The sequence below is a fragment of the Phaenicophaeus curvirostris genome, chromosome 11 (assembly GCF_032191515.1).
Source record: "Phaenicophaeus curvirostris isolate KB17595 chromosome 11, BPBGC_Pcur_1.0, whole genome shotgun sequence".
Classification (NCBI taxonomy): domain Eukaryota; kingdom Metazoa; phylum Chordata; class Aves; order Cuculiformes; family Cuculidae; genus Phaenicophaeus; species Phaenicophaeus curvirostris.
The window spans coordinates 2,150,529-2,177,917 of NC_091402.1; the positions used below are offsets into that span (position 1 = coordinate 2,150,529).

The 27,389-nt window shown below is 48.9% G+C and overlaps 1 protein-coding gene across 4 annotated transcripts in view; it reads left to right on the top strand.

The window, feature by feature from the left end:
* PHF2 (PHD finger protein 2) overlaps positions 1 to 24,434 on the top strand; it is a 91,735-nt gene extending 67,301 nt beyond the window's left edge. The window contains exons 12-22 of one of the 4 annotated variants that reach the window (XM_069865661.1): positions 231 to 602; positions 1,596 to 1,715; positions 2,812 to 2,930; positions 3,785 to 3,963; positions 4,471 to 4,544; positions 6,246 to 6,403; positions 16,159 to 16,436; positions 17,507 to 17,602; positions 18,465 to 18,574; positions 19,972 to 20,233; positions 23,595 to 24,434. In XM_069865661.1, the coding sequence (XP_069721762.1) occupies positions 231 to 602; positions 1,596 to 1,715; positions 2,812 to 2,930; positions 3,785 to 3,963; positions 4,471 to 4,544; positions 6,246 to 6,403; positions 16,159 to 16,436; positions 17,507 to 17,602; positions 18,465 to 18,574; positions 19,972 to 20,233; positions 23,595 to 23,683 (1,857 nt within the window). In that variant the 3' untranslated portion in view covers positions 23,684 to 24,434. The remainder of the gene's footprint in view (positions 1 to 230; positions 603 to 1,595; positions 1,716 to 2,811; positions 2,931 to 3,784; positions 3,964 to 4,470; positions 4,545 to 6,245; positions 6,404 to 16,158; positions 16,437 to 17,506; positions 17,603 to 18,464; positions 18,575 to 19,971; positions 20,234 to 23,594) is intronic. The other 3 variants (XM_069865664.1, XM_069865662.1, XM_069865665.1) reach the window with 3 other exon arrangements.
* The last annotated feature ends 2,955 nt before the right edge of the window (positions 24,435 to 27,389 follow it).

The following is a 27,389-nucleotide window of genomic DNA, read 5'->3' on the forward strand; positions in this document are numbered from 1 at the left end:
CAAAGTTGTGTTTGAGCAACTCTGGGGGCAGGAATTAGTGGTGAGCCCGGCTTTATCATTGCGTGGGATGGGGTCTTCATTCCCTGGCCAGCCTGACCTGTGGATGCAGTTCCCCCATTATGGAAGGGGCGATCTTCGGGGTTTGTTTCTGTAAGAAGGGGAAGGGGGCGAATATCTAACATGAGCCTTGAATGGGTCTGAATGCCTCCCTGCTTTGTGCTAAACTACAGAACGCTTCGAAAGCCAGCAAAGCAGACACGAGTGCCAACACGAATGCCGAGGAGATCTGTCCTGTGGAGAAAGAGGAGGCACCATCTCCTGTCCAAGTGACGCCTCTGCCCCCACCGGTAGAAAAACTCCCTAAAAAAAAGACTCCCAAAACTGTGAAAACCCCCAAACAACTCAAGCCATCCAAACCTCCCAAACCTCCCAAGCCACCCAAACCCCCTAAGCCTCCCAAAACACCTAAAGTTAAGGGAGAAGGCAAAAAGAAAGGAAAGAAGGCAAAAGAGAGCCCGCCGCCAGCCATCCCAAATCTTGACTTGCTGGAGGCGCACACGAAGGAGGCTTTGACGAAGATCGAGACGCCAAAGAAGGGGAAGGTGGGTCAGATGTTAACCTCTCTCTTTTCTCTCATTGAAATAGGGGTAAAAATCACTCTTATGTCTCATGAAAAACATAATTTAAGCAACACAGTGTAAAACTCTGTCTTCACTGAAGGTTAAAGTTTTGTAAATGCTGGGTTATCACCTTTTATATCTTCTTGATTTGATTTAACTGTTTGCTTGGTTATCCATTTGATTTGGATTCTTTTGATTCAAACTGAGTCTGGCAAACTACTGCCAGTTCCCTGCCTAGACTGAGGTGAGATAAAAACTGAAAGACGTCTTTAATGGCTTTTTTTTGCCCCTTGCATCTGTAACATCCTTATTTCAAGTGTTATAAGCACTCTTGTGTGCATTTTCATTGTTGTCCACGTCCATGAAAGGGCAGGCGGAACTGGATGGGCTTTGAGGTCCCTCCTGACCCAAACCATTCTGTGATTCTGATTATTGGTTATCAAAGATGAAGGAACTCATTTCTGAAGCATCTTCTTTACGTGAGATTTTGCCGCAGAATGAGTGAATGAAGATAAAAACAACAGCTTGCTTCTGTTTTTGCCCATGTAGGACAAGTTTCAATTTGATGTCCTTTAATGCGACGTGAATTTTGCTGACTTCAGTAGGGGCCAGGATTTCTTTGAGGCACTGACAGAGCAACGTGTTGTACGCTGTTTGTTAAGAAGTATCCATAAATCTTTTCTAAAATCCTTCTGAACTTCCCAGTGGTTCCTATGTGTTTTGCAAACCTGTCCACGGAGCAGTGGGCAGGGAGATTCGTATGTTGGTGTGCTGGTGTTAAGGAGAAATGCAGCTCACCTTCTGCCTTCTCTGCAGCAGCAATATTTGATGGAATCTCATGTTTGGATTCAGAAAGAATGAATCAGAAGAGGAGTTTCCAAAAATATCTCATGTTATATTCCAGCTAATAAATGTGTTTCAGTAACATGCCAGCACTCCATCCTCATTACGATTCTGTGCTGACTTTTTCCCCAGGCTGCCAAGAATGTTTTAAGTGTTCCCAATAAGGAAACTGCTGGTAAGCAGAATGAGGTGGAGAAATTTGAAGTTCGAGAGCAAAATAAAAGCAAAACTGAAGCCAAATGGAAATATAAGGTAGTTATATTACCTGTTAAATACTTATCTCCTGTTAAATTCTGCTGCTGGCTCTGCCATGTGGCAACAAGTCAAGGGTGGAGAAACGTTCATAGCTCTACCTAAGCAGCGGGTGCGAGCCAGTTTTCAGTTCCTAAAGGAAGAATTTTGAGTGGAAAATAACCAAGTAATCGTGGATAAAGGAAGTGGGGGATAGAGGGGAGATTTCTTCAAAAACAAATGCGGAATTGTCCATCCTTACCCTTGGTGAAGGCAGTGGGAACGCTGCTAATAGTGAGATTTTTCAGTGCTGATCTCTTCAGTGATTCTAACTTTAACATTGTTTTAGAGAAATCAAGAACTAATAATGATATAGAAGGCGAATTAGTGAAATCTAAATTATGCCATATGGATCAAAAGCCTGCCTTCCTGGAGGGCTGGTGTAAGATGAGTAAAATACATTCATAGAATAATACGCTTTTTCTCCAGGTACCATTTAAAACATGGTGACATTGAAACAGGTGTCTGGATTTTGCCTGCTTTGAGAACTTCTGGTGGCGAGGGTGCAAACAAATTCTCTGAAATCAGACAAATCACCTGTATTTTCACATGGGGAAACTTCTATGAATTGTGAATCATTAACATTAGAGACAGCTAATTTTTTTGTGTTAACAAAAGTCACGGTTAATGTGATTAGATCAATAGGTACCAATTAATCCCACAGCCAGTACTGCTTAGGGAAGTATTAAGGTGATGCTTAAAAAATAAGCTTTCCTTTGCATTGAATGACTTCGATATGAAATTATTACATTCATAATTCAGGCTTTTCTGAAGGGGTGCAAGGAGTGGAGCCTGGGAATAAACTGCAGTCATATTTGTGAGGTTGCAGGCACAAATAGATTCTCTCCTTCACCGTGAAGCGCTTCTTGACTGGGCACGAGTCCCTGAGTCATGTATTCTAGGGAAGACGGTGAGCCTTTTTAGTTACCACATCTGGGGCAACATACTCTTCATTGCATATGGATCGATGGATTCTCGGATGTTACCTGGGAATCTGAAATAGCAACAACTCATTCAGCTAATTGTATTACTTGATTTCGGGTCTTTTGCCTTTCAGAACAGCAAACCTGATTCCCTTCTCAAAATGGAAGAGGAGCATAAATCGGAAAAGACCCCTTTATCAGGAAATAAGGATAACAAATTTACATTCTCATTCTCCAATAAGAAGTTGCTTGGGTAAGGAAGAAAAATAATACACATCAACATTAAAAAAAACCAGATTAAAATGTCTTGTCATTATTTATGTTTTTTAGACAAGAAGATGAAAATTTGCCTTTTTGGTCCATGTAGAAAATACCTTACGCAAAGAGTTCTTTGCTCTAGAATTTGATTTTGCCAGAACTCAGCATAGTTGGCTGTAAGGGCAACGACCTGCCTTTGAGGCTGGTGCTTTGCTTCAGAGCAGTGATTTCAGTATCTAGGCAGTGTCTCATGTTCTGGTACTGCAGGTTCTTACTTGTCAAATTGTATTAAGTGGGTGGTGTGCAGATCTGACTCAGGCGAGGTTTTTAAGACACTGTTAGATGATCTCTGCAGACCAGAATTCCCTGCTGGTGTGCATGGTGCTTGTCACGATATACCTTGAGTTAGTTTTAAATGGCATAGTGCTCATTTGGAGATGACCGAGGCCACTCTAACTCAGCATCAGATTTTGAGATATAAACCGTATGTACGGAAATGTGTTTGTAAAATTATTTGAATTTCTGTGGCATCTCTTTACTGGAAGAGTGATGAAGCATTGACACGGGCTGCCCAGGGCAGTGGTGGAGTTTCCATACATGGAGATGTTCAAATGACATGTGGTGGTGGCACTTGGAGACAGGGTTTAGCAGGCACGGTGGGGTTGGGCTGACACTTGGACTGGATGAGCTGAGAGGTCTTTTTCAACCTCAACAATTCCATGATTTGCTGGAAGTATTCAAGTTGACTGAGCTTTCTACATGAAGATATTCATTGCCTTCCTTTCTGTCGATTCACAAGGTGTTTTCCTATCAGAGTATTGTTACTGATCTGTAATTCTTTCTTTTCAGTTCAAAGGGAGTCAAAACCCAGGTGAATACAAGTGTGTTTGGGTCACTGCAGAATTTTAAAGAAGATAAAGCAAAACCTGTACGAGATGAATATGAATATGTGTCAGATGATGGTGAACTAAAAATTGATGAGTTTCCAATCAGAAGGAAGAAGAACACTACAAAAAGAGAACTGCCTTGTAAGGATATTTCCCATTTTGTTTGTATCTGCAAAACAAAGTCTTACCTGTTGATTGTCCCAAATTAGTCTTTAAAATATATGTGGTATATGATATATGCCTACAAAAAAGCTGTAAGGGGGCTCTTTATTAGGAAGCGCAGGGACAGGATGAGGGGGAATCATACTGCGCTGCAAGAGATGAGACTGAGATGAGATCTTAGGGAGAAATGTTTTGCTGTGAGGGTGGGGAGGCCCTGGCCTAGGTTGCCCAGAGCAGTGGTGGCTGCCCCATCCCTGGAGGAGTTCAAGGCCAGGTCGGATGGGGCATTGAGTGACCAGTGGGACCAGATGGGCTTTGAGGTCTTTTCCAACCCAAACCATTCCATGTTTCTATGATAAAGAAACCTCATCTCAACTGCCAGTCCAATATTAATGGTGTTGAACTGCTGTAGAAGTTACAACTTAGGAGGGCTTTCTTTTGAAGGGCAAAGAACAATGATGTTGTTTTTCTTTTTTTTTAATGCAGTTTTATCAGATAAAAAAGACACTCTGCAGCACACTCCTGTTAAGAAGCCAAAGGTGGAGTCGGTATCGTACAAGGTATGGTCATTATTGTATCTGTCACAAGCAAGCGCCCTTTGTGTGCCTCTTAACAGCAACAGCAAAGCGTTCTGCCAGGATGCCGTCACATCCTCTCCATTATTCCACCATCACAGCCTGCCCAGAACACGGAGCATTCAGACAGTGCAAGGACTAAGCATAATCTGGAGCTGTGGCTTGGGCTCCTTGTACATGGTTGGGCCTGGTGGGAAGCGTGTGTGGGAACCGAGGCAGTTGCACAGAACCACCAGACCTGGAGCGAACCGTAAAAAGGAGTGAGAAGGATTAGAAGGAGTTTTCTGTCGTACCAGGCTTGATCCTACATTGCTGACAGACACAGGGTCTGTCCAAGCTGTGCCCCCAACATGTGTCTGTCCCCGCCCTTTCCATGTGCTTTAAACACTGGCCGTTAAATTTCCATGTTCACTTTTGACAGATAAAACTCAGAGTCAAGCTCACACAACTGAACTCATGTCGTTTGGCATTTCACATTGCTAGAAGCCGTTTAATACCTGTTGTTGCCAGTGAAAGATTTTTTTTGCTGTAACTTAGAGTTTCCCTCTGCCTGTTACAGGCTTACATCCAGAATGCCCTTGACTCATCATGATGCTTTCGTGTGTCCCTGACTTGAGTCAGTGTCAAAGTGCCTATACTTTACCTTCAGGAAGCCAGACAGCACAGGCTTAAGTTTGCTCTGTGTTAGCACTGGAGGTCAGTGTTGGAAAGGAAATGATACTAAATTACATTAAAATTAAATGTTTTACCTGACTGTGGTTCATAGAAATTCATATCTGAACCGATCAGGAAAAGCAAACCAGCATGTTAACAGAGAAGTGTGGGTTACCGAAGTGTGTGGCCTTAAGAACTAGAGTCTTTTCCATCTTGGTTTGGATCAGGGATGTTGAAGAGCAAGTGGAGACCTCCCTGCTTCAGTCAGTAAACGATGCCTGGTGTCTGGTGCACAGAGAACAGGGTAATGTTGGTAATCCCTCTGCAGAAGCCTGAAGAGAGAGGCTGGTGCCTGGAGAGAACGGGGATTGGCAGTGTGAGCAATACCGGACTTTTAGAGACCTGAAAGCAGGGCAGCGATGGGGAAAGAAGTAGTTCTGTTATATTCTAGAAAGCAGTGCAGAGAAATCCCGGCCCCAGAAAGATGGGTGAATGCAGGTAGCTGCTGTCAGTGGTCTCATGCTGCTGTTTGTACGTGTCTATCCCATTCCTCTGTCAGATCAAGCTGTTCTCTTGGAATAGGGATGGCAGAAGTGGATCTGTCCCTGTATCTGAATTGGCCCTGTTAATGGTCCTGCTGGACATAGACCCGTGCCCTGACGTGTATCTTGGCAGACAGAGATCTGGCCACACGTTTGCTTCTTTTGCCGCGTGGGTCGTGACCCAAGAACAGGAGCCAGGGCTGAGAAGGCAACACAGCACCTGGAGACAACACTGGTTTGATCCCATGTGCAGGGTCAGATCTCAAAGCTGACTCTCCCAGGATTGGTAGGGGAAAGAAAAACCTACCATGCTGACAGGTTGCAAGGACAGATTTTTACTGTGTACCTGGTTTTGTTGCTGTTTTTCTTACGTGAAAGCAAATTATGAATGCTAGCCCTGTGTTCTTGAAGGAGCAGCTGAAATTCTGGTGATGTTCTTGTCGACTTAGTGAGATTCTGGGGGTTTTGAGCCATTTCCTTCTTTTTGCAGAGTGATGACTCGTCAGATGAAGATTTGCTTCACATTGACACAGAGGCAAAGCCAGGGCGCAATTCCAAAGTAAAGAAAGAGAGCGGAAGTTCAGCAGGAATTCTTGATCTTTTGCAGGCAAGCAAGGAAGTTGGGGGTTTAGAGTATAACACCAACAGGTATGCACCGAGGGATGGTTTGTCCTCTTACCCATAAACAAAAGTTATTCTTTTGTGGTTGTGTGTGTGAGTGAGAGAGAGAATGGATTTAGCAGTTCAGTAACTGCTCTTTCTCTGGTAAGCAAATCGTTCCTTGTGTGCTGGAGGGAGAGGTGTGTGGGAAAGGTTTTGTTATATAAACAGACAGAGGCATTTCATGTTTGTAAATGCTGAACGTCCATTTTAGCAATATACCATAATACATAAATCATTCAAAAGGAAGAGAGAGCTCAATGAATGCAGCTTGAGAGCATGCAGAATGCTGTTTAATGTAGCAATAATTGAATAGTCAAATCTTATGAGGAGCAGCTGAAGGACCTGGAGTTGTTTGATCTGGAGAAGAGGAGGCTGAGGGGAGGCCTCATCACTCTCTGCAGCTCCCAGAAAGGAGGTTGTGGTGAGGTGGGTGCTGGTCTCATCTGCCAAGTAACAAGTGATAGGATGAGAGGAAATGACCTCAGGTTGCACTAGTAGAGGTTTAGATCGGATATGAGGAAACATTACTTTCCTGACAGAGTGGTGAAGCTCTGGCAGAGGCTGCCCAGGGCAGTGGTGGAGTCTCCATCCCTGAATGGGGTTAAAAAATTGAGTAGATGTGGCACTTCAGGACATGGTTTAGTAGGCATAGTGGGATTTGTGGTTGGACTGGTTGTTTTTGAGGTCTTTTCCAACCTTAATGATTCTCTGTTTCTAATAAGATAATCTAAATTACCAGCGTTCCTTCCACAAGCCACTGTAAGGTGCCACATGGGTTGCCGAATATTGAATGTTTGAAAGAAGAAAATATCTACCCTCTTTCGCACCCCTGGTCATTGTTCTTCTCCCCACTGAAACACATGGTTTGGGAAAAACTAAACGTTTTCCTGGGTACCTCTATACCTAAAATGCAAGTGCTTGTCTGGTCTTGGTTATGTTTCACGTGGGATCATGGTAGGCGAACAGTGAAGTTGACAGTGAAGATGATCTGGAGTATGGTTAATGAGGCACAGCACTAGATCGGTTAGTAATCCAAACCATGAGCAGTTAAAAGAAATTCAGACTTGGTAAATATGGTTCCTAGACTCAAGTGCTGCAGTGTAGAACTGTCTGGAAGGTTTCTTTAGGGCCCATCTCAAAACAAATGGATGGGTTGACTGCCTCTGCTCCTCACAGGCTGAGTCTGATCCTGAACTACTGATAGAGGATTAGGTAATTGAAGTATCCTTGTCATTTCAGAAAAAGCTGAAAGAGCTGGGACTTTTCTCATATGGAAATAATTTGCTTAATGCGAAACTTAGGAAAAAGTTCCCAGGAAGGGGGTTTGGGGAACTCAGCTGAGTTTATGGCTTCCACATGCAAAATTACACTGCAGGCATGAACTTCTCCATCTTATGTCCTGTGCTCCCTGGTCATCTGCTGATTAAGTGGATCTTTGCTGCTGCAGTCCCAACTGAAGTGGTGGCTGCCCCATCCCTGGAGGGGTTCAAGGCCAGGCTGGATGGGGCTCTGAGCAACCTGATACAGTGGGAGGTGTCCCTGCCCATGGCAGGGGGTGGAACTGGATGGGCTTTGAGGTCCCTCCCGGTCCCAACCATTCCATGATTCTATACCACCTTCAGTGCTGCTGGGATGCCCCGATGGCATCTTTTCTTCTCCCTAGTTTCTCTAGGTCTGCCGCGGTTATACAAAGCCACAGAACATGTGGAGGAAGTAGAAGGAGCTGTAAGAGTGATCTGATAGTTGGGAACAGGCTGGATGGAGAGGCTGGTGCTGTCGTCCTCACCCATGCTGTGCCCCCGCTGGGTGTGGGGTGTGCAGCTTGCAGTTTTGAAAGTTAAAGGGAAGTGAAAACATGGCCTCAGAGGGGAAGATAGTATCAAAACCTAGGAAAGACTGGAAGTTAAAAGCCATAACTGAGAATTCCACAAGATAAGCCTCGTGGTCAAAGGGGAACATATGGAATAAATTACCAAGGGAAACCATAAAAGCAAATTTTATCATTGATTTTTTAAAAAAAGGGGGGGAAAAGTTTTTTTTGATGTGGAGAGAGAAAATGGAAGTATTAAGGTTGTAGCGCAGTGACAGAGCTACAGAGACATCTAAAGCAGGCAGCGTTACTGAAGCAGAAACACCTTTTGGTTCAACCTTCTTCAATTTTCCTCCATGACTGCTGTCCCTCAGACATGGAGAGGTTGATGAAAACAGCCAGCCACCTCCTGTGATTGCGGAAGGGATGGGAAGAGGAACCAATGTGTCTGCAGCTCCCAGGAAATATAATTGTTGTTGTCTGAGCTCAAGTGGTTCTCGACTTTCTTTATCTCTTGAGATTTGGCCCAGCCTGGTGTCTGCTCTTCAGAAGAAATAATTACATTGGCTGTTCCTGTCAGTTCCTTTTCCATTTTCTATTTTGGTGCATAATGGAACTAGTGTTTATGTCAAATTTACACTTACATTTTGGCAGGTAGTTAGCCCAGAAAGCCAACAGAATCGTGGGCCACATCCAGAGCAGCAGGGCAAGGGAGGGGATTCTGCCCCTCTGCTCCACTCTGGTGAGACCCCACCTGGAGCCCTGTGTCCAGTTCTGGAGTCCTCAGCACAGGAAGGACATGGAGCTGTTGGAGTAAGGACAGAGGAGGTCACTGAGATGATCTGAGGGCTGGAGCAGCTCCCATCCGAGGACAGGCTGAGAGAGTCTTGTTCAGCCTGGAGAAGAGAAGGCTGTGGGGAGACCTTAAAGCAGCTTCCAGTGCTGAAAGGGGCTCCAGGAAAGCTGGGGAGGGGCCTTGATCAGGGAGTGCAGGGATAGGACAAGGGGAAATGGGTTTCAGCTGAAATAGGGGAGATTGAGATGAGATCTTAGGGAGAAATGTTTCATTCCATGGTTCTGTGATTCTATGTCAGCAGGTAGTTTGGTGTAGCTGACTCTGGGAATAATGTTGCTAGTGTAATATGAATTCCCTGCTTGAAATTTGATATAAAATCAGAAAATTTGTCAATCACTGTTAGATTTAGAAGAAATCTGCCCTGGCCATGTTCACACTGCTGCCATGCCGTGTCTAACGTGGTTTGCTGCCTGCTTGCAATGTGCAGGAATGCAAGAGTAAGCACGAAGAACAGAGTAAAGAAACGGTCCTCAGAGATTCTCTTTGTTGCCTGGAAGGTGTTTTTTTCTGTCTCCAGTGGGTTAAAAGCCATTCAGTGATGGTGTAGGACTGAGGCCTTTCATTTTCTCTCCCTTCAGCTTGAGCTCCAGACCCAGTGTGTTTGTAGCCTTTGTGGTTTCTGAAATCAAAGTTGCAAACACAGTCGCGTAACTGAACTCCGCATGAATTACTGCACTGTGTGTGGTGGTTCAGAGGGAATGTGTCGTATCAATTTTGGCTCTTGTATAAACAATTAAACTTTGGCAGTGTGTGTTGCAGCTTGATTGAAAAAAGCTCCTGATAAATGCAATTACGATGTTTCATTTCATAATTAGGCTGGGCTTTTTAAATGGCCATAACATGCTTTTTTTCAAAGAATGGAAGAAACATGATACACAAACATACTGTGTCACAAAGTAATGCCAGTGTGGTCATGTCTGACCCTCAGGAACGATTTCCATCTTTCTGTCCTTGAAAGGCAGATAAAGGGTAGACAAAATGCCTACAGGAAAGCTGGAGAGGGGCTCTGGATCAGGGAGGGCAGGGAGAGGACAAGGGGGAACAGCGTCCAGCTGAAAGAGGGGAGATTGAGATGAGATCTTAGGAAGAAATGTTTTGCTGTGAGGGTGGTGAGGCCCTGGCCCAGGTTGCCCAGAGCAGTGGTGGCTGCCCCATCCCTGGAGGGGTTCCAGGCCAGGTTGGATGGGGCTTGGAGCCCCTGATCCAGTGGGAGGTGTCCCTGCCCATGGCAGGGGTGGAACTGGGTGGGCTTTAAGGTCCCTTCGAACACAAACCATTCCATGATTCTGTGGTTCTGTGATTAAATCATAAAAGCAGAGACGTGCATCATCAATACTTTTTCCTGACCCAGCAAGAAAACAATGAGGTCTGCGCTTTGCACAGCCTCCTTTTCAGGATTTTATTGTTTCCTTTTACTCTTGTAAAAAGACAAGGACATCTGATTGAGAGACTAGTTTACTGCAACAACTTTGCTGCCTGTGTTTCATTATCAGCCACGCACAGTGCAGGAGCTGAAACTGGTCTTCACTGCAACCTGCCAGCTTCTCTGCAAACCCCAACACCGCATGATGGAACCTCAGCAGCCACTGCACAGTCCACAGGCTTAAGCACCACTCAGATGGCCAACAGGGCATGGCCGAAGTGGCTCTGTGGCCACTTGAACAATCCACAGGGCTGGGGAGGACGAGTCCAAGGTGTGCCAAGCCCAGCTCCCACCCTGCATGCATGCTGAGCTGGTGCAGAGCCCTGTGGGCCGAGCTTGCACCATACTGAGAGGCCTGAGTTTGCAGCCTTGCCGTGAGCCACTCTGTGTCGTCATCGCCAGCCACGGCCTTTCTGCTGCTGCTCCCAAGACCTGCAACTGGCAGCGTGTTTGCACATGAGTATTGGAAGGAAGTTTCAGAAAAGAAAGGAAAATGCACTGTTAAGTCTCATCCCAAGTAAAATTTCCCCCATGGCCAACCAGCCTGAAGCGCTGGTCGGGACAGTGAGATGAAACATAGAACAATGGAATGTCTTGGGTTAGAAGGGACCCACAAGGACCATTGAGTCCAAGACAACTCCGGTATTAACACGGTGGAGCTGAGGGTGTTGGACAAAGGCTTCTGGAATATTGTCAAGCTTGGGGCCATGACTGCTTCCCTGAGAGCTGTTCCAGGGCTCCACCACCCTCTGGGGGAAGAACCTTATTCTAATGTCCAACCTAACCCTCCCTTGGCACATCTTCCTGACATTCCCTCAGGTGCTATTACTTGTCACCAAAGAGAGAAGGTCACTGAATCTTCTGCTTTGAGGAAGATGTTATTACACAAAGGCTGGAGAGCAAGTCTTATGAGGAGCAGCTGAGAGAGCTGAGGTTGTTTTTCCTGGAGAAGAGAAGGCTGAGGGGAGACCTCATTGCTCTCTACAACTACCTGAAAGGGGGTTGTGGAGAGGAGGGTGCTGGCCTCTTCTCCCAAGTGACAGGGGACAGGACAAGGGGGAATGGCCTCAAGCTCCGACAGGGGAGGTTTAGGCTGGACATTAGGAAAAAATTTTTCACGTAAAGGGTCACTGGGCACTGGCAGAGGCTGCCCAGGGAGATGGTTGAGTCCCCTTCCCTGGAGGGGTTTAAGGGACAGGTGGATGAGGTGCTGAGGGACATGGTTTAGTGTTTGATAGGAATGGTTGAACTCGATGATCCGGTGGGTCTCTTCCAACCTAGTGATTCTATGATTCTGTGATTCTACACTGCAGCATCCTGTTTGTTCAGCCTGCTTGCAGATGAGGAGTAGTTACTGGTCTGCCCCCTCTCCCTCTCCCTCTCCCTCTCCCTCTCCCTCTCCCTCTCCCTCTCCCTCTCCCTCTCCCTCTCCCTCTCCCTCTCCCTCTCCCTCTCCCTCTCCCTCTCCTCTCCTTCTCATTTTAAGTCATAGCTGTAACTCATAGATAGTTTATTTCCATACATGATATTTTTTTAATTCATTGCTGAGGCTACAGCAAGGCCTTCCAGAGCTCAAAACCTGCCTCCTGACTCTTCCTATTGGGTTTAGAAAGCTGGAATACATCTCATGGAAATATACTCAAGCACATGCCCTAGCGAGAAGCCCTTTGCCCGTGGGCAGCTCTGCCTCTTGGAGCCGTTTCACCCACAGTCAGGTTATGGTTTGACTCTCAGTGGTGCTGGTTTTGATCAGATTCCACAATTTGTTTGTTGAAGCTTGCGTTGCTTAAGGCGCTTCCTCTCTGCTTTGCCCATTTCGTGGTCAGTGCTTGATGGTCTGTTTGCAATGCTTTGAGAGCCTGGTGTTTGCAGAAATAGTTGGGGGAAAAAATGGAGAGCAAATCTGTTAATTTCTTATAGATGGTGCAAAATATTCCTTGGACGGGGAGAAGGCTGAGGCACCTGGCATGGTAATGAAGGGATTAAAATATCTCTTTCCTAAATAAGTTTTTCGATGTTCTTCTGTTTGCTGAGTTGCTCACTGTCAGCACCAGTCTTAAATAATTTTCAGGATTATTTATAAGCGCAATTAGTGCACAGAAACTCTCATTATGTCTTGTACATAACTCTATCCAGAGTCCTGTAATGATTTAATGTGGATTAAATTAATCATAGAAAAGAACCATTGAATCGTTAAGGTTGGAAAAGACCTCTAAGCTCGTCCACTCCAACCATCAACACACCAGCACCCTGCTTACTTAACCATCTCCCAAATTGCCACGTCTTCATGTTTTGAACCACTCCCGGGCTGGGGACTCCACCGCTGCCCTGGGCAGCCTCTGCCAGTGATTGAGAGCAGCCTACAGAGAAGGACCTGGGGAGCTGAGTGATGAGAAGCTCGACTTGAGCCAGAAATATGCACTCCCCACGCAGAAAGGCAACCATGTCCTGGGCTGCAGCAAAAGCAGCGTGGCCAGCAGGGAAAGGGAGTGGATTGTCCCCCTTTACTCCAATCTCATATAAGATCAATATAGATCTCATATAGATCAATATATAACTTCTATATGAGATCAATTAAGAACTTATATCATGTAACATAAGATCTGATATCTCAACAAGATATATAAGAACAAATAAGAGAAATCAATGTGGTACTGCAAATTTACTTGGGTGATCCTGTGCATTGGTGGCTTCCAGTTTTATAACTGTAAAAAATAATCATTGCTACAGCAAGTTTTTTTGCATTTCACTATTTACCCAAACTCTGAAGTTCTGGGAATATTTGATGATATGTTCTGCCTGTTGCAGAGTTAATGGCTGGTGTTCTGTGATGAGACTATCGTTCTTTTATGTTCTTTTCTATTGCGGGGAACTTTCCCATCCTGCTAGGGTGGGAAGCAGGCAAAATTCGCAGATCATTTTACATCAGCTACTCTTTAGGAATGTGTTCCATTCTGTAGTAGATGTGTCGTGCCTGTTGACTGCCAGCAATAAAATTCCAAAAAGCAGGTTTGATGAAAGCCAGCTTTCCACCCACCCCGTAGTCCGCCCATGCAGTCCGTGTATCTCCAACATCTCCCATAATCAGTCCATCCCAGAAACCTTTCCAGTGACTGCAGAGATCTCTTGAGTTGCTTGTGCCCTACCCCAGTTCCTCTTCTAGAGGAGCACAGAATCACAGAAGGGCCCTCTGGAGTTCATCCAGTCCAACCCTCTGCTATAGCAGGGTCACCTCCAGCAGCTGCACAGGAGAGTGTCCAGGCAGGTTGAGATCTCTCTGGAGAAGGAGACTCCACACCTCCCTGGGCAGCCTGTTCCAGTGCTCCATCGCTCTTGCAAGAACGAAGATTTTCTTCACGTCCAGGTGGAACTTCCCGTGCTCCTGTTTGTGCCCGTTGCCCCTTGTCCTGCTGCTGGACATCTACAAAAAGGGCCACAGGGAGGACCCAGGAAACTACAGGCCTGTCAGTCTGACCTCAGTGCCAGGGAAAGTCATGGAACAGGTGATCTTGAGTGCTATCATGAAGCACATGCAAGAGAACCGGGTGATCAGGCCCAGTCAACATGGGTTCACAAAAGGCAGGTCTTGCCAGACTAACCTGATCGCCTTCTATGACAAAGTGACCCGGCTACTGGATGAGGGAAAGGCTGTGGATGTGGTCTTCCTGGACTTCAGCAAAGCCTTTGACACAGTTTCTCACAGCGTTCTGCTTGAGAAACTGTCAGCCTCTGGGCTGGACAGGCACACACTCTCCTGGGTGGAAAACTGGTTGGATGGCCGGGCCCAGAGAGTGGTGGTAAATGGTGTGAAATCCAGCTGGAGGCCGGTGACAAGTGGGGTTCCCCAGGGCTCAGTGCTGGGTCCAGCCCTGTTCAATGTCTTCATCAATGATCTGGATGAAGGCATCGAGTGCACCCTGAGCAAGTTTGCGGACGACACTAAGCTGGGTGGAAGTGTCGATCTGCTGGAGGGTCGGGAGGCTCTGCAAAGGGATCTGAACAGGCTGGACCGCTGGGCAGAGTCCAACGGCATGAGGTTTAACAAGGCCAAATGCCGGGTCCTGCACTTGGGGCACAACAACCCTATGCAGTGCTACAGACTGGGAGAAGTCTGTCTAGAAAGCTGCCTGGAGGAGAGGGACCTGGGGGTGTTGGTTGACAGCGACTGAATATGAGCCAGCAGTGTGCCCAGGTGGCCAAGAAGGCCAATGGCATCTTGGCTTGGATCAGAAACGGCGTGACCAGCAGGTCCAGGGAGGTTATCCTCCCTCTGTACTCGGCACTGGTGAGACCGCTCCTCGAATACTGTGTTCAGTTCTGGGCCCCTCACCACAAGAAGGATGTTGAGGCTCTGGAGAGAGTCCAGAGAAGAGCAACAAAGGTGAAAGGGCTGGAGAACAGGCCTTATGAGGAGTGGCTGAGAGAGCTGGGGGTGTTTAGCCTGGAGAAGAGGAGGCTGAGGGGAGACCTCATTGCTCTCTACAACTACCTGAAAGGACGTTGTAGAGAGGAGGGTGCTGGCCTCTTCTCCCAAGTGACAGGGGACAGGACAAGAGGGAATGGCTTCAAGCTCCGCCAGGGGAGGTTTAGGCTAGACGTTAGGAAAAAATTCTTTACAGAAAGGGTCATTGGGCACTGGAACAGGCTGCCCAGGGAGGTGGTTGATTCACCTTCCCTGGAGGCGTTTAAGGCACGGGTGGACGAGGTGCTGAGGGATATGGTTTAGTGTTTGGTAGGAACGGTTGGACTCGGTGATCCGGTGGGTCTCTTCCAACCTGGTTATTCTGTGATTCTGTGATTCTGTGGGCAGCACTGAACAGTCTGACCCCGTCCTTCTGCCCCCCATCCTTTAGGTGTTTATCCTGGGGTGGTGACAGTTCCCAGTGGGATCTGTGGGAACTGGCCCTGTGTTTGACCTCCCTCTCAGTAAAGAAATATTGCCTGTTTTCACATCTGAGTCATCGAACCTGGTGCAGCTTTGAGCCATTCACTCGCGTGCTATCTCTGCATCGCAGGAAAAAGGAGATCAGCACCTGCCTCTCCCCTTCCCCTGCTCAGGAAGAATCTTGCAGAATTTATGCATTTCACTGATCGAAGTGCAAGAAGGGGGTATGGACCTAATCAAGGCATTTCTGACACTGGTCAAGAAATGAATTAACAGAATAATAGATTGATGGCATTATGCCAGACTAGAATTAAACACCAGTACCTTTTCCCTAGCAGCAGGAGTAAGTGGACACTACAAAAAGAAAAATAGCTCAAGTATATTTACGATTTCCCAAATTGCTTTTCTGCCTCTAACCTTTTTTTTTTTTTTTATTGCATTTCAGGAAATTTCTTGACTCAGATCAGACATTCTCTGCCTATTTAGTAATGCTTACTAAAACTTCTTTTATAAAACTGCCCAATCAGCCCTTAGACCTGTTCAGGTTTTTACAGCGCGCAGCATCCCTTGACGAAGAGTTTCATTAATCTGAAGAGTTTCATTAATCCACTGCCTGTTGCGTGAGGGTTAAAGAAAGCCACTTTCCATCCTAAACTTACCTCCCAGTAGAATGATTTGAGATAGGAAGCAAACATGAACTCTTCGAGGGGTTCCTGGTTTTCTGGAGGTGCTGATAGCTCTCGTATTTCTCCCTGTTTCCCTGCAGTCAGCCACCAGCCTCGCCCAGCACACAAGAAGCCATCCAGGGCATGCTGTCGATGGCCAACCTCCAGTCGTCCGAGTCCTGCCTCCAGACATCGTGGGGAACCAACCAGACGAGGAATAACTCCATCTCCACACAGAACTCTAAAAAAACAGGCGGGGGCAGCAACAAAAACGCTGGCAAGCGATTACTGAAGAAAAGCACAAAGAACAGTATTGACATTGAAGATTACGATGAAGATCAGGACCACTTAGATGCTTGTTTTAAAGATTCAGATTACGGTAGGTACAAACGAAGCCACATGCCTGCGTCTGCCTGTACATAGTTATGCACGTTTCCATGTTTCTCATGATGCGCTTGCTCACTTTCTGCCACATTGAAATCTCCTGGGTGTTTGGTGAGGAGGAGGGCAAATATGAGGTCTGCATGGCAAAATGCAGCAAACAGTATGATAGGTAGACTGACTTCAGAGCCGGTGGTGGTGTGGTCATCCAGGTAGATGGTACTCGAGGCCCTCGAGGCATAATCAGAAGATCTTAAGAAGCATGGAAGCCCACTGAAACTGCAGCAGTCAGCCAAGAAATAGGAAACAGTCCCAAAAATGTGCCTCAGGCATTGGTACTTGTGACAGAAATATCCCTGTCTGCACAACAGCAACAAAATACCTGGCTAAGATGAGCAAGAGGTCGGATTTGTACTTCAAAAAGGGATCTAGCAGTGGCAGGGAATGCAAGCATTTGGATCAGAAATGGGCACAGTTTTGCACCAGTTGTATAATTTCTGCCATAATAATTGTCAGGAGCATTTTTTAATATAAGAAGTGGGGAAATGAAGAAGAATAATCATGTGAAGACTGATAGGGAGCAGAAAGCATGAAGTCCTGAAGAGGGCATGAAGTTGGTGAAGGTTTATGCTGCGTTATAATAGCGTCTATGCTCATAGGTGTCCCTGGCAAGCTTGGCCGTCAGAAGTCATTTGTTACGATTGGAAAAGTAGAGTGTGTGCTTGCACAATATTAAGAGATGCCAAGGTGAAGTGGAGATGCTGTGATACGTTGCAGAAGGTGGCTGCCCAGCCCTTTAGGGCGCACTGGGATGCATTGGTAGTGCTGGAAGGTGCTTTGGGAAAGGGCAGCCCCTTGAATAGAGTTGTAGCTTCCAGACACATGCCACACATGAGCAAGATTCTGCTCTGCCAAGGTGTGGATTTGCTCATTATGTGTCTGTATGTCACCACATGCCTGTAGTGACTACGTGCACATAGCCACCACACCTGTACAGAGCAAGTGTGCCTCTAAGCAGGGTAGAGCTGTTCCCTGCACTGAAACTATTGCCTTTGTTTCCTACTGTAGTTTACCCTTCTCTTGAATCAGATGAAGATAATCCAGTATTCAAATCCCGATCAAAGAAAAGGAAAAGTTCAGATGATGCCCCTTACAGCCCAACGGGTAAGTCCACATGGTCTGTGCTGCCCACACTCAAGCCAAGTCCTGCAGGCCCATAAAAAAGCAGACAGTTTTCAAGGAGCGTGGAAATTGCAAGACCACAACTACCGATTTCTTTATCTTGTGAAGGATTAATCCTTTCCAGCATGGTGGGAAGTGATACTATGGCACTGGGACTCATGCCGAACAGCATTAGCCTTCCTCCATCTATCAGTTGACAGGAAAAAGCAATTCCTGGATTTATTTGCCTTCACACTCTTGGTAATGAAACATTTGGTGGCCGCCTTAGCAGAGAAACCCCAGACAGCTGTGCAGCCATGGCTTTCACATGCTGACTGTAAAAAGTAACAAGAGAGCATGGGAATAGTCTCCTCTAGGTTCAGCCAAAGCTGATGGTCTGGAAGGGTGGTTTTGTTGCAGCTCACCAGAGGGTCCTTAGACCCTTTCGATGTAGTCCACTAATGGGATTCTTCGTGGCTTGCTCTGTGTGTGTGACAAGCAGACCATGTTGCATCAGCTTGTGGCACTGCATGTCCACCCGCAGCCGATGTCACGGTGACTGCTGTCCATTTGGAAATGATGATGGGGCGGCTCGTGGCTGCAGCACGGGCAGAAACCTCCGGTGGCTTTGGCTTCAGGTAACAGTGAAGTTGCTGAGCTACATTACATCAAATGGTTTGGGTTGGAAGAGGCCTTAAAGATCTTTATTGGCAGCTTCTCCCCAGGCTGACCAGGGGCTGTCAGTACCTCCTGCCTTTGCACACATGCCAGGGAAGCGGGGGTGGAGGCTGTGGCATCCCTGGCCCTCCCCACGCAGGACACGGGCACGTTCTGCTCATCTCACCAGCATCTGCTTTCCTTGCAGCACGAGTCGGCCCCTCGGTGCCTCGGCAAGACAGACCAGTGCGAGAGGGCACTAGAGTCGCCTCCATTGAAACTGGACTCGCCGCTGCCGCTGCCAAGTTGTCACAGCAGGTGAGGTTGCTTGGGAAGCAGTAGCTGTCAGGAGATGAAAGGCCTCTTCCCCAGCAGCGGTCATGCCCGAAGAGCAATGCAGTGTCAGTTCTTGGTGGTTTTTCATGCCAGTGACACAAGGCTTGGAAGTCTCAGGGGAAATAAATAAGATGAAAGTCTGATAGTGTCCACAGCGTGTCTGACCCCACCACAGCACAGGTGATACATAGTGGGTGTAGAGGAGTGTGAGCGAGTGAGCATAGGACTAAAGGAGGCTGCCTGAAAGAAGTGTGCATGAACCACATATTGATGCATAGATTTGAGAGCCTGACTGGTGTGACTGCCATGTTTGTGGAAATCAGCTGCTGGGAAGCAGAAGGATTGACTTCCAAAGACTGGGTCGACCTTGGGTAACCGTGGGTCAGTTTAGCAAAGATTGCGCTTTGGGTGTTGATAAGTGTCAGGTGTGTGAAGAGGTCAGATAGACGGTAAGAGCTAACACACAAGCGTGCCTCAAGTTGTGCCGGGGAGGTTTAGATCGGATATTGGGAAACATTTCTTTTCTGAGAGTGGAGAAGCCCTGGCAGAGGCTGCCTGGGGTAGTGGGGGAGTCTGCATCCCTGGAAGGGTTCAAAAAATGGGTAGGCGTGGCACTTTCAGACTTGGTTTAGGAGGCATGGTGGTGTTGGGCTGATGGTTGGACTGGATGAGCTTAGAGGTCTTTTCCAACCTTAGTGATTGTATGGATCCAAGTGTGACGCTGTGAGGTGTGAAGGTACTGGAGCAAAGTTGGTGCGACACCCTGGCAAGGTGCTGGCAATGCAGGGTTTGGTGGTGTTGGGCTTCTTTGACGTTTACTGTTGAGAAGAGCTCTGAGAATGGTAGCTGGGTGCATCGAGAAGGGGACTGAAGGCAGGGAAAGAGGGCGGTGCCAGCCCACTGCTCTCATGCTGTGTGTATGTAAGTGCAGTTACAGGTCAAGTGTGCATCCTGGTGGGAAGCAGAGCCTGTGAATCAGCGGGGTGTTTAATATCCTCCCTGCTATTGTGAAAGTGAAGATACATGAAGATAGGAGATGCCAGCTTTTGTGGAACATCGAAAGATTTGTTCATGCAAAGCCACACTGGTCTCCCAAGGCAGGGTCGTTGTGGTCCTGGCTGGCTCCTACTCGCCGCTGAGTTCGCAGAGTTAAGATACAAGGAGGCTCTGCACAAAGCGTTGAGGCAAGAAAGGCAAGTGTGTGCGTGCAGCAGAGCAAGCTGTGAGCGAGATGCTATCCGAACAGCCCCTGAGCAGTTTGTACGTGGCAAACCTCGTGGGTTTTCCTTGTATCAGGACCCTAAGCAACGCCGCTGGCCCTTGCCGTAGCTAAAGGTCTTCTGAGGATTAATCTGAGCTTCATCTTTGTCATTTTAAAGGAGGAACAAAAAGGGAAGAAGAAAAAAAATACCAAAAAGAAGCTGTCACCCAACAACGCGAACAAACCGGCTCAGGAAGGCAGCTCTCCAGAGCCGAAGCTGGAGTCACAAGCCAGCAGCCTCACAGATCACGAGTACACAGCAGGGGCCAGCACCTTTGGGGTCACCCAGCCCAACAAGGGATCGCAGCCGATGGCACCCGGTGTTTTCCTCACACAGAGGAGACCCTCATCATCCTCGCCGAACAATGCTTCCGCCAAAGGTACAAGGAAACGCCTGGGGTTACGGTGTAGGAATGGGGAAGGGTGAATTGATCATGTAATCCGTGCCTTTTGCAGGGCCTTCGTGTGCAGGGTCTGTCACGGGTGTGTAGAAGCGCTTCAGCAGGTCAGGGCTGGTCAGAGATAGGGCCCATGGCCTTGGCACCGTGGGCCTAAATAGGCGTTTGCTGCTGGGCTGTTTGTTGCAGGGTGCAGGCGTCCCGGTGCTACGAAACAATCCTGAGCATGCCCCGAGGCTCCTGAGGAACACCTGAAGTGGTGACATCCCAGCCCAGCCTGTCTGGTGAAGGCTTATGCAGGGGAAGATGCAGCCGTGAAGTTCTGCCCAGGGCTAGGTCAGGCACAGCTGTGGTTGGGTGGTGTTCGTACACTGATCCCCACACTGACACGAGCGTGAGGACACCCTGTCCAGTGAGTGCAGAGCAGTGCAAACCTGCAGGCCTCCCTTGAGAATTGCTGCAAGGGAGAGAAGCTCCACATGAGCCGGCAATGGGCGCTTGCAGCTCAGAAACTGTGTCCTGAGCTGCATCCAAAGCAGTGGGGCCAGCAGGATGAGGGAGGGGATTCTGCCCCTCTGCTCTGGTGAGACCCCACCTGGTGTCCTGAGTTCAGTTTTGGAGTCCTCAGCACAGGAAGGACATGGAGCTGTTGGAGCGAGTTCAGAGAAGGCCGCGGAAATGATCTGAGGGCTGGAGCACCTCCCATACAAGGACAAACTCAGAGAGTTGGGCATGTTCATCCTGGAGGAGAATGGAGGGAGACTTAGGGCAGCTTCCAGTACTGAAATGGGCTCCAGGAAAGCTGTGGAGGGGCTCTTGATCAGGGAGTGCAGGGACAGGATCGGGGGAAGGGGTTTTCAGCTGAAAGAGGGGAGATTGAGATGAGATCCTAAGGAGAAATTATTTGCTGTGAGGGTGGGGAGGCCCTGGCCCAGGTTGCCCAGAGCAGGGGTGGCTGCCCCATCCCCAGAGGGGTTCAAGGCCAGGTTGGATGGGGCTTGGAGCCCCTGATCCAGTGGGAGGTGTCCCTGCCCATGGCAGGGGGTGGAACTGGATGGGATTTGAGTTCCCTTCCAGCCCAAACCTTTCTGTGATTCTGTGAATGTCAGACCTCGGGAGTGACACAGTCACACAACCTAAGCCAAGAGAGAGAGAAAAAGGTGACTTGTTCACAGTAGGGAAAGTGTTGCAATACTCAGGCTGTCCTGGAGTCTGGGCTGGGACCTCCTGTTCTGTGCTAGAACTTTGCTCAGCGGGCATGACAGAGGCAGGTGTGTAGAACGGACACCGTGTAGAGTGTAAGTGTGCGATACCTCTGGAGGAGACCCCGGTGTAGTGAGGTGACATCACAGAGTTTCCTATGTTCTCCGTATTTGAATGGAGCAAATAAGAGTTCGTGCATATTCTCCTGCCAAAGAGTAGGACATCCAAGCAGCTGGAATGGGCCGTATGAAAGGACCTTCATAGCCCATGGTAGGCACTAGGGCCCTGCCAGGACCTGGTACACCCATGGCTGTCCATGGAACCAGAGTGAACTGTCCTGCCTGGAATTGTCTTTGTGGTGAGCTGGTGGCAGTAGTGAAACAGGTCCAAGCCAGTAGAAGATGTGATGGGAAGTGGAGCACTGGGTGGAGCTGAAGTCTGGCCAGTAAGCTGGGTGACCCAGTCGGGGCACTGTGAAGGGAGCCTGACCAGGAATGTGGATCACACTGAGCTCGTGGTGTAGCTCAGTCGTCAACAGAGGGAAGGAGCCATCTGCTGAGAAAGCAAGTGGCTGACCTGGCAGCGAGCAGAGCACTTCCAGGCCCTCCTGTGCAAGATCTTGGGACAACTGAGGACACCAAGGACGTCTCTCTGCCCGGAGCACAGGAGAGTCCTCAACCAGGGAATCACCAGCCTGGTCATCACTGGACTGAAGGGGCTGTTGAAGGAGGCAATGGGATGAAGCATAATTAGGGAAATCTGTGACCTCCTCAAGGAAGGTTTCTCAGTCTTAAAGAGGTGAAAGGATGAGAAATGAAGAAGCTTCCTATGATAAACCTTAAGGACACTTAATGCTGATGGGAAAACTGGAGAGGAACCAAGTCTACAAGTGTCACACACGAGCGCACCCACGTCAGCATGATGGGAAGAGAAGAGGCTCTGTGGGTTTGTGTTGTGCCTGGGAGTCCCTGGTGCCTTGGTGAGAGGTGGATTTTCTGGCCGTAAGGCGTCAGCTGGCGAGCAGGGGGGCAGTGAGCAGCTGTGGTGGCTGCACCAGTTCCTGAGGAGCAGAACTCGGAGCACAGAGCTCCCAGCTCATGAGCAAGGACCTGGGCTCCTGGTGGTGGTGTCCTCTGATTGTAATGGGGCACAGGGAGGGTAGTTCATATTGGATGTGTTGTAGGGCCTTGGGACTGGCCTAAAGCCGTGGAAGGAAGTGTGTGTGGGGGTGTCTCTGTGTGCATCTTTTCAGTGTCCTGGCAGGGTGGATGCAGGTGGTCTCTCTAGCGCTGTGGGAACAGAGGGCAAGAAGAAACATGGAACAGGCTGCCTAGGGAAGTGGTGGGGTCCCTGTCCCTGGAGGGATTTAAAAGTCATGTAGATATGGTATTTAGGGACAGGGTTTAATGGTGGAGTTGACAATGTGAGGTTCATGGTTGGACTCGAAGGTCTTAAAGATCTTTTCCAACCTAAACAATGCTGTGATTCCATGGAACTGCAATGGGATGGGGGTTGGTCTCAGTGTGGTGGGCGAGGGACCAGGTGTCCTCCAGGCAGTGCTTGGCCCAGGACTCAAAGTGGCATGTGAGCTCTGCGTCCCTGTGCCCTAGAGGATGCCAGAGGTGCTCAGTGACCCTAAGGGAGAATGAGGTCACGTGGTGGTGCCCACGGCTTCCTGCAAGGTGTGACGAGCTGTGGGGCACCTGTGCACCTGCGGCCTCTCCTGTTGAGCACCGAGTTTGGATAGTGCCCCCCATGCAGACGGGTCACCCGGGAGCAGGCACTGGGGCAAACGGCAGTGGGGCTGGCGCTGTGGGACCAGAGGAGCCACAGCAGAGGAAGGGGATGAGATGAGCCCCAACACGAGTGCTCAGAGGGATGTGTCCCTGGGCACTGGGAGCTCAGAGGGCTGTGTCCCTGGGCACTGGGAGCTCAGAGGGCTGTGTCCCTGGGCACTGGGAGCTCAGAGGGCTGTGCCCGTGGTGCTGGGTCAGCAGAGACTCTGCTCCCCACCGGCTGCTGCCCGCAGGAGCCCCCACATGTTGGGGGAGTCGTGGCTGTGGTGTTTCTGGGTGGGGGAGGTGGTGGCTGGCGCGGTTCTGTGGGTTGGGAGCAGCCTCTCACCCCCCTCTCCTTGCAGGAAAGCGCACGAAGAAGGGGATGGCCACGGCCAAGCAGAGGCTCGGCAAGATCCTGAAGATCCACCGGAATGGGAAGCTGCTGCTCTAGCAACGGGCAGCCCCGCGCCACCGTGCGCTTAGCCCCCACCACGACTACCCTGCAACTTTCCGCGGTCGGAGTGTACAGATCCCTGCTATAAATATTTTTTACTCCAGCTGTCCGGCGAGCGGCAGCGAGGGCGGCGGCGGCCTGGGAGCGGCCGTGGGGCCGAGGCGTTGGGCTGCGAGGCGTTGGACGCGTTTCTCAGGCAACCCCTGCGTGGCTGCGTTTCCGGAGGCATCATCCTTTTCCTAGAATGTAGCTTGTACATAGCTTTTGGAATAACCACCGCCGGTTTTTTATAAGGGGAAAGTCTCTCCAGGCGCCGGTACCAGCTCTTTGCGTAACTTCTTGTATGAGGAGGGAGACGAGTTATTTTACTAGCACCTTGTGGAGTGTTTTCCGTGTTTTGTGACGATGTAATTTATTAATGTTTGTAGCTTTTTATATTTGTACATTTCTTATGGGCTTTGTTTATATACACACATTACCGGGGCGCGGCGCCCGCGGGGAACCAGAGCCACCAGAGCCACCCGCGGCCGTGGGCGAGGGCCGTGCCGGCCGGGGCGTCGCGTCGGCTTTTTTTATTCTGATTATTATTCGTAGTATTATTATTTTTTTCGCGACATGTACATTTCTAACAAAAGTTTATCGTGGCTATCTATCTATGACGGTGTTTTATTTACCGATTCATATCAAAATGCTCTTGTATCGAGTTCACAAAATCGAAGTAAACCTAGAGCAAAGTTTAAAAAAAAAAGGGGGGGGGAAGAAAAAAAAAGAAAAAAAGAAAACAAAGTAAACTATTTCAGGTTTTGTACACAACTGCCTGGGCCTGGCGTTTTTGTTGTGGGGGCAAGGGGTGGCGTGCAGGGTGCCGGGGAAGCAGAGGTGGCCGTGGAGTCCCTCGGGGCTGGGAGGGAGCAGGCAGGGGTCCAGGGAATGTTCCTCAGGGGAGAGTGGAGGTTTAGATGAGATAGTAGGGAGAAATGTTTTCCTGTGAGGATGGGGAGGCAGTGGCACAGGTGAAGTGGTGGCTGCTCCATCCCTGGAGGGGTTCAAGGCCAGGTTGGATGGGGCTTGGAGCCCCTGATCCAGTGGGAGGTGTCCCTGCTCATGGCAGGGGTGGAACTGGATGAGTTTGAAGGTCCCTTCCAATTCAAACAATTCCGTGATTCTATGATATATGGGAATTTGTTGCTACTAGTACCAACTTATTAATTGTTGATATAAAATCAAGTGTTAGGTCAAAACTAGATCTGGTTTTGGTTTGCTCCATGATTCAGGTGACAGTGCACTCAAATTTCAGGCCAGCAAATTACGCAAAGGTATTTCTGAGCTACCTGCACTTTCTGTTCTGATATTGGTAATATGTTGGCATCACCCAGTTTGCAGACCGCCATTTATCTCCTATTCATGTAATCATAATCAAGCCCACCGATCATGGGGTGTACGGTTACGTGCCAGTGTGCGCCTTGGATTCAAAAGTGGTTTCAAGCCCACCTTGAAGCCCACCTGCCCCACCCCTGGAGGTGTTCAAGGCCGGGTTGGATGGGGCTTTGAGCAACCTGATGCAGTGGAAGATGTCCATTCGCATCACTCCGATTTCCCTTCTGGCTGACGGGACCCCAAAGGCTGGTGAGTTCTGGGGTTGCCCTTGCAGATGGTTTGGGCTGGAGGGAGGTGGCTATAGCAGACGCTCACCAGCGGAGGGAGTTCCCAGCCCATAAACCACCTCAGCCCAGGAGCAGGACCTGATGCCATAAAATGCCTGGCACTTCCCAAAACTTGGCGACAGGAGCAGCCTTTGTTTCCCAAGTGTATCGCAGCGCAGGAGGGGATGCCCTGTGACCGTTCCAGTCTGCAGCTACCAGCAACCCGAGGAGGCCACCACTAAGTTGGCTCGGTCTGTGTAGAGAACACCCTCAGAAATAAGCAGTGAGAGAGCGCCGCTGCCACAGCCAAAGGGAGATTCAGCACTGGCAAAGCAGCACAAGCTGGTGCTCTCATCCAGTGACTGAAGGTAAGTGCTTTTCCAGCTCTCCTTTGCAGTAGCCCAGGGCCGGCCTGGGCTATGGAATCATAGAATCATTCAGGTTGGAAAAGACCTCTAAGACCATCAACTCCAACCATCAGCCCAAACACAGCTGTGCCAACTAAACCATGTCCCTAAGTGGTGTGGCCACACAGGTGTTTTTAACCCCTCCAGGGATGGGGGCTCCACCACTGCCCTGTGCAGCCTCTGACAGGGCTTCACCACTCTGTCAGGAAAGAAATTTTTCCTAATATATAATCTATAACTCCCCTGGTGTAGCCTGAGGCCATTTCCTCACATCCCATCCCTTGTTACTTGGGAGAAGAGCCTAGCACCCACCTCACCACCTCCTTTCCAGGAGCTGCAGAGTGATGAGATCTCCCTTCAGCTTCTTCCAGACTAAAGGCTCAGTGTGGGACCTGACTGTCCACATCCCTGGGTCCAGCCAGGAGGATCCCGACTTCCACAAAGTCCCCTTTGGACAACTTTAGAAAGCACAGCCAGGAGAACCCAAACACTTTGTCTTAACCCACAGCTCAGGCTGGCCTCGCTACAAGCAGAGTGGCTTTTCCAGCAACATAAGCCCATTTTTTCCACAGGTAACACGGGTGCTGTGCGCTCCTGCTGAGGGGGGCTGGGAGTCTGCCCTGGGGTGCCAGACACACCCCAACACGGCACCAACTTTCATTGCTGGACAACGTGGATTCCAATACAGCAGCACAGACATCAGATGTTTGAACAGCGTTTTCACACTTGCCAGAGCATTTGTTACCCTTCCCTATCATCTGGCAACCAATGACAGGATCCAAGGGAATGGCAGGAGGATGTGCCAAGGGAGGGTTAGATTGGACATTAGGAAAAGTTTCTTCCCCCAGAGGGTGGTGGAGCCCTGGAACAGCTCCCAGGGAAGCAGTCACAGCCCCAAGCCTGACAATATTCCAGAAGCCTTTGGCCAAGGCCCTCAGCCCCACAGTGTGAATGTTGAGGTTGTCTTGTACAAGGACAGGAGTTGGACTCAATGATCCTAGTGGGTCCCTTCCAATTCAGGGCATTCTATGGTTCTATGATTATCCATAGTAGGAAGGCTTGAGGCTGGTGCCGCAAGCATCCTCCACGTGCTGCTTCTCCAGTATTTCCATGATGCCATTTCAGAAAAGACGGCCTTGGGTTGCTTGGGGCTTCTTACTGTTTTACTATGGATTTACCTTGGCTTTTTCAGTCTTCTCCCTAGGAAGAACAGAGGGGATTGTTGCAAGTCATTCTTCAGTCCATGAATCCATCCAGTCATTTCTGATCTCTTGCCTATTTCCTGAATTAAAATTGCTTCCTTTACCTGCCCAGTTTTTGTCCCCAAGTAGTCCATGGCTTTCAGTCAGGTGCTTATGTACCCACTGACAGGGGTGTAGCTCAACCCTGGCCACCCTACGTGTGGCTGATGGAAGCACAATTAGTGCCTTTCTCTTTAGAGATGGCCTGATGACCCTGTACCGTTAACACCTTCTCCAGGCAACTCCTTCACACACCCCATCTTGGCCAAGATCCAGAGGGCTCTGCCTTTGACGAGTTCTCCTCTTACGCAAATGAAATATAAAAACTAGAGCATAGACAAGAAAATGGGAGGAGGGACAGCCCAACTTACCTGCTGGCTGGCTTGGTGCTTCCCATCAACACAGCAGCCTC